The 3455-nt window shown below is 53.1% G+C and overlaps 2 protein-coding genes across 2 annotated transcripts; both read right to left on the bottom strand.

Annotated features, from left to right (window-relative positions):
* Positions 1-642: 642 nt before the first annotated feature.
* Positions 643-1561, bottom strand: DACRYDRAFT_97314 (uncharacterized protein). The gene is made up of 3 exons (XM_040777441.1): positions 1423-1561; positions 970-1372; positions 643-921 (listed from the first exon to the last, which is right to left on the bottom strand). Exons 1-3 carry the CDS (start codon positions 1459-1461, stop codon positions 842-844), a joined length of 522 nt encoding a protein of 173 aa, XP_040624091.1. The 5' UTR covers positions 1462-1561; the 3' UTR covers positions 643-841.
* Positions 1562-1710: 149 nt separating this feature from the next.
* DACRYDRAFT_25303 (uncharacterized protein) lies at positions 1711-2357 on the bottom strand. Its single transcript, XM_040774111.1, has 3 exons — positions 2218-2357; positions 1918-2164; positions 1711-1853 (listed from the first exon to the last, which is right to left on the bottom strand). The coding sequence occupies exons 1-2, from the start codon at positions 2334-2336 to the stop codon at positions 1954-1956; spliced, it is 330 nt and encodes a 109-aa protein (XP_040624090.1). The 5' UTR covers positions 2337-2357; the 3' UTR covers positions 1711-1853; positions 1918-1953.
* Positions 2358-3455: the final 1098 nt, after the last annotated feature.

The raw sequence follows: 3455 nt of genomic DNA, 5'->3' as shown, positions 1-3455 counted from the left end.
TCCAGCACCCGTAGATCTCTCGGTTGTATTCCGTTCTCCTTGCACAACCTCATCTTGCTCAGCTTGACGATGTTCAGCATGTGCACCTCGCTCGTTGATTCATCCATCCTGACCAGCGTGCATCGCGAGTGAATTACGTCTCGATCCTTGATCAATTGCGTTGCTGACGGGAATTCGGTGAGTGCTCTGCGTAGGATGCCATGGTATGAGCAGTGGAGAGGCAGTGGGCGACGCAGAGCACAGAGCATGATGGTTGGTGATAAACATTGGGCACCGAGACACCGAGTCCCTGGTCGCAATTAGAAACACGTGACACACTCCCCGCTCTTTGACGCGTCGCGCGTTCTCTATTAGTGACCGCACACTTCGCCCTTCGATGGCCCCGTCATCCAACCAGAAGAAAAGAGGCGGTCCGAACGCAATTCTTCGTGCCCCTTTTCGCGTTCAGGACCGCCGATCCCGCCACACGCCAATGATCAGGTGCCTTGGGCATCCAGCGATGAACAGCAACGTATGGGACGCAATGTGCAACAGGGTTATTTGCCGGTGCGCGGCAGTGCCAATTCGAGCAGGTCAAGGGGCAGAGGCCGTCGTGGTCTGGACAGGTTGAGCAGGGGCGGACGCTGACGCTGAGGGTCCGATCACTTCACATTGCACCTCCCTAGTGTAATGAAATACGGGCAGAAACCAGTCCGCAGAACAAATGTCTTCTGTGGCCTTGATGTGTGGAACTTTACGAATGACAAACTGACCTTGGAACTGATGTGACCTAAATTCAACTGGATGGACATCCACAAGGACTATCGGTTGGAAGCAGTCGCAACATTGACAGATAAGGCGGCTAAAGCGCACGCTGGATGCATTTCTTCGCCCATTGCATCAGACGACCAAAACTCTCAAGGAAGTCTTCCCACGTCAACACTTGAAGACGTTGTCAACGAGGATCACGAATGTTGCCAGTGCACTCACAGCCGTCCTCGCATATAAGGGTCCCAGAGGATGGGTTTTCCGCGCAGCGTTGCTCAAGAGCTTGACGTGCATGCGTGGACATGTTCAGACCTGCCGCAAGGATCTCGTCCAGCATGTGTTCGAGTTCCTGCGTGGCACTGTAATAGGAAGTGCGATGCACCATGAAGAAAATCAAGCCCTTTTCATTTGTCCAGCATTGTCGCTGAGGGTATCGCGAGACCGCGGCAACCGTTCTTTCGAATTGTTGAGAAAAGAACGTGCTTGGTGAAGGTATGCAGATTAGGCGCCACTGTCGAAGTTTTCGGGACATGCATGGCTGGTTTGCGTTGACGTGGCTTCTCATCTTCTCGTCCATTGCTTGTTTAACCAATTCGCGGCCCAAAGACCGAAGTGGACGAGACACCTGGTGCAGCAGTCAGCAGGGTTGATATAGTAAGGTCAAACACTATGTACCTTGTCTTTGTTCATTCTTTGCCAATCTTCACACGTCATCTCCCCCACGAGTCCCGTAGCGTGTGGATAGAGCGAGTAGGCGAGATCATCAAATGTTGTTCCCTTTTTGACAGCATCGACGCGATGGGATGCGAACAAGTCTCGCAATGTATTATCCTCTGGGGCCAGAACAAAGAGGGTCGCGTTGTCGATGCGTTTCAAGGCTGCAATGACGTGCGTCATTCCCGAATCTTGACACAGAATATGATGGTGCACCTGTTGGTAGAAGGCTCTAGTAGTGTATGTCTGCATATCGCCGATCGATTCGCTGCCGTGCAGTTCGTACTGACGTATGGACAAGGTAGGAACTACGGTACATCGCCGGTCTCCGTTTTTTCGCAGCCAAGCTTGTGTCTTGTAGAAGATCAGCACGATGGTTTTCGTGAACTCTTCTACGTTCAGCGAGCACAACAATCAGGCTCAAGTATTGCGGGAGAGAACAACGATGGAACGCACCTTGCGAATTGCAGGTCCCCGAGATCAAAACACCGTTCACCTCTCGACCTTGCAAGTCATAGTCTTCCCGAAGGCTGGGGCAAACCAAGCGCTGGCGCGAAAACTCCCTAGACACGGATCCCCACCATTGGTGGATTGCCAGCCTCCAACACAGGCGACAACAGACGCCAACAGCATCTTCATCGGAACGTGGTAGTAAACGCATGGCAAAACCGCACCATGTACGGGTCTTGACAAGTACGACAGCCTGGGATGATGGGTCAAGAGGCGGAAGGGTTACTGTCAGCAAATACGACCCACCCCATGGTCGACAAATCCCGCCGCTCCGGGTACAGACGGAAGATCGGGGGGTTGATGGACAACGACCTCACGAAGCCGCAGTAGCGCATCCCTTTGCGCCCATCTCCCCAGCCAATCATCGCAGCGACGAGTGATATGTTCTAACAGCGGAGTTAGCAATTGTGTCGCCCTGTCGAGGAGCATTATACCGGGTGCCACGACAACCATTGTAGCTTGCTTTGGGCGAAGAACACTGAGCCATCTGTTTATTGCTGCACAAAGCGGTTCTGGATCACCAGAGGGTCCCAGGAGTGCTGCACTGCCCAATCTTGAGCCCTCGAAACCCGCCAAGACCTCTCCAATGCTTTCGCAGACTACGTCGAGATTAGGCCAGTACTTCATCCGGGACGACTCGGCATCCACCTCTCGTACAGCGGTCAGGGTGCGAAGGGTGGTGATGTGCTCCGTGAAAATACTGGACAGCGTCAAGTTGATGATCCATTTAGCGAGCCTCTGGGCACGCTTGGGATGGCCAAGGACCGGGACCCGAACGTAAATGCCCATGTAAGACGTCCAGGTTCGTGCATTGATCTCAGCCCCAGTTTCTGCAAAGATTTCCTAGTCTTCAAATCAGCGATCGAAAGCACAGGAGTGAGGACAACATTGTGCACTTCGTGTATGTTGCGCGCTATGCAATGTTCCACGCAATGCGCCAGCCCCGGGCAAAGTCTCTCATCAGTATTCCGTCTGAAAGGTAGTTCAATGTATAAAATGAGCGCATTTTGAGTGACAGTACGAAGAATTGCGTTCGGACCGCCTCTTTTCTTCTGGTTGGATGACGGGGCCATCGAAGGGCGAAGTGTGCGGTCACTAATAGAGAACGCGCGACGCGTCAAAGAGCGGGGAGTGTGTCACGTGTTTCTAATTGCGACCAGGGACTCGGTGTCTCGGTGCCCAATGTTTATCACCAACCATCATGCTCTGTGCTCTGCGTCGCCCACTGCCTCTCCACTGCTCATACCATGGCATCCTACGCAGAGCACTCACCGAATTCCCGTCAGCAACGCAATTGATCAAGGATCGAGACGTAATTCACTCGCGATGCACGCTGGTCAGGATGGATGAATCAACGAGCGAGGTGCACATGCTGAACATCGTCAAGCTGAGCAAGATGAGGTTGTGCAAGGAGAACGGAATACAACCGAGAGATCTACGGGTGCTGGACACTGACATTGTACGCACTACAACGTCAGTCACGC

The sequence above is a fragment of the Dacryopinax primogenitus genome, assembly GCF_000292625.1.
Source record: "Dacryopinax primogenitus strain DJM-731 SS1 chromosome Unknown DACRYscaffold_24, whole genome shotgun sequence".
Taxonomy (NCBI): domain Eukaryota; kingdom Fungi; phylum Basidiomycota; class Dacrymycetes; order Dacrymycetales; family Dacrymycetaceae; genus Dacryopinax; species Dacryopinax primogenitus.
The sequence above is the reverse complement of the archived record's forward strand: the minus strand, read 5'-3'. Positions and strand labels throughout refer to the sequence as shown.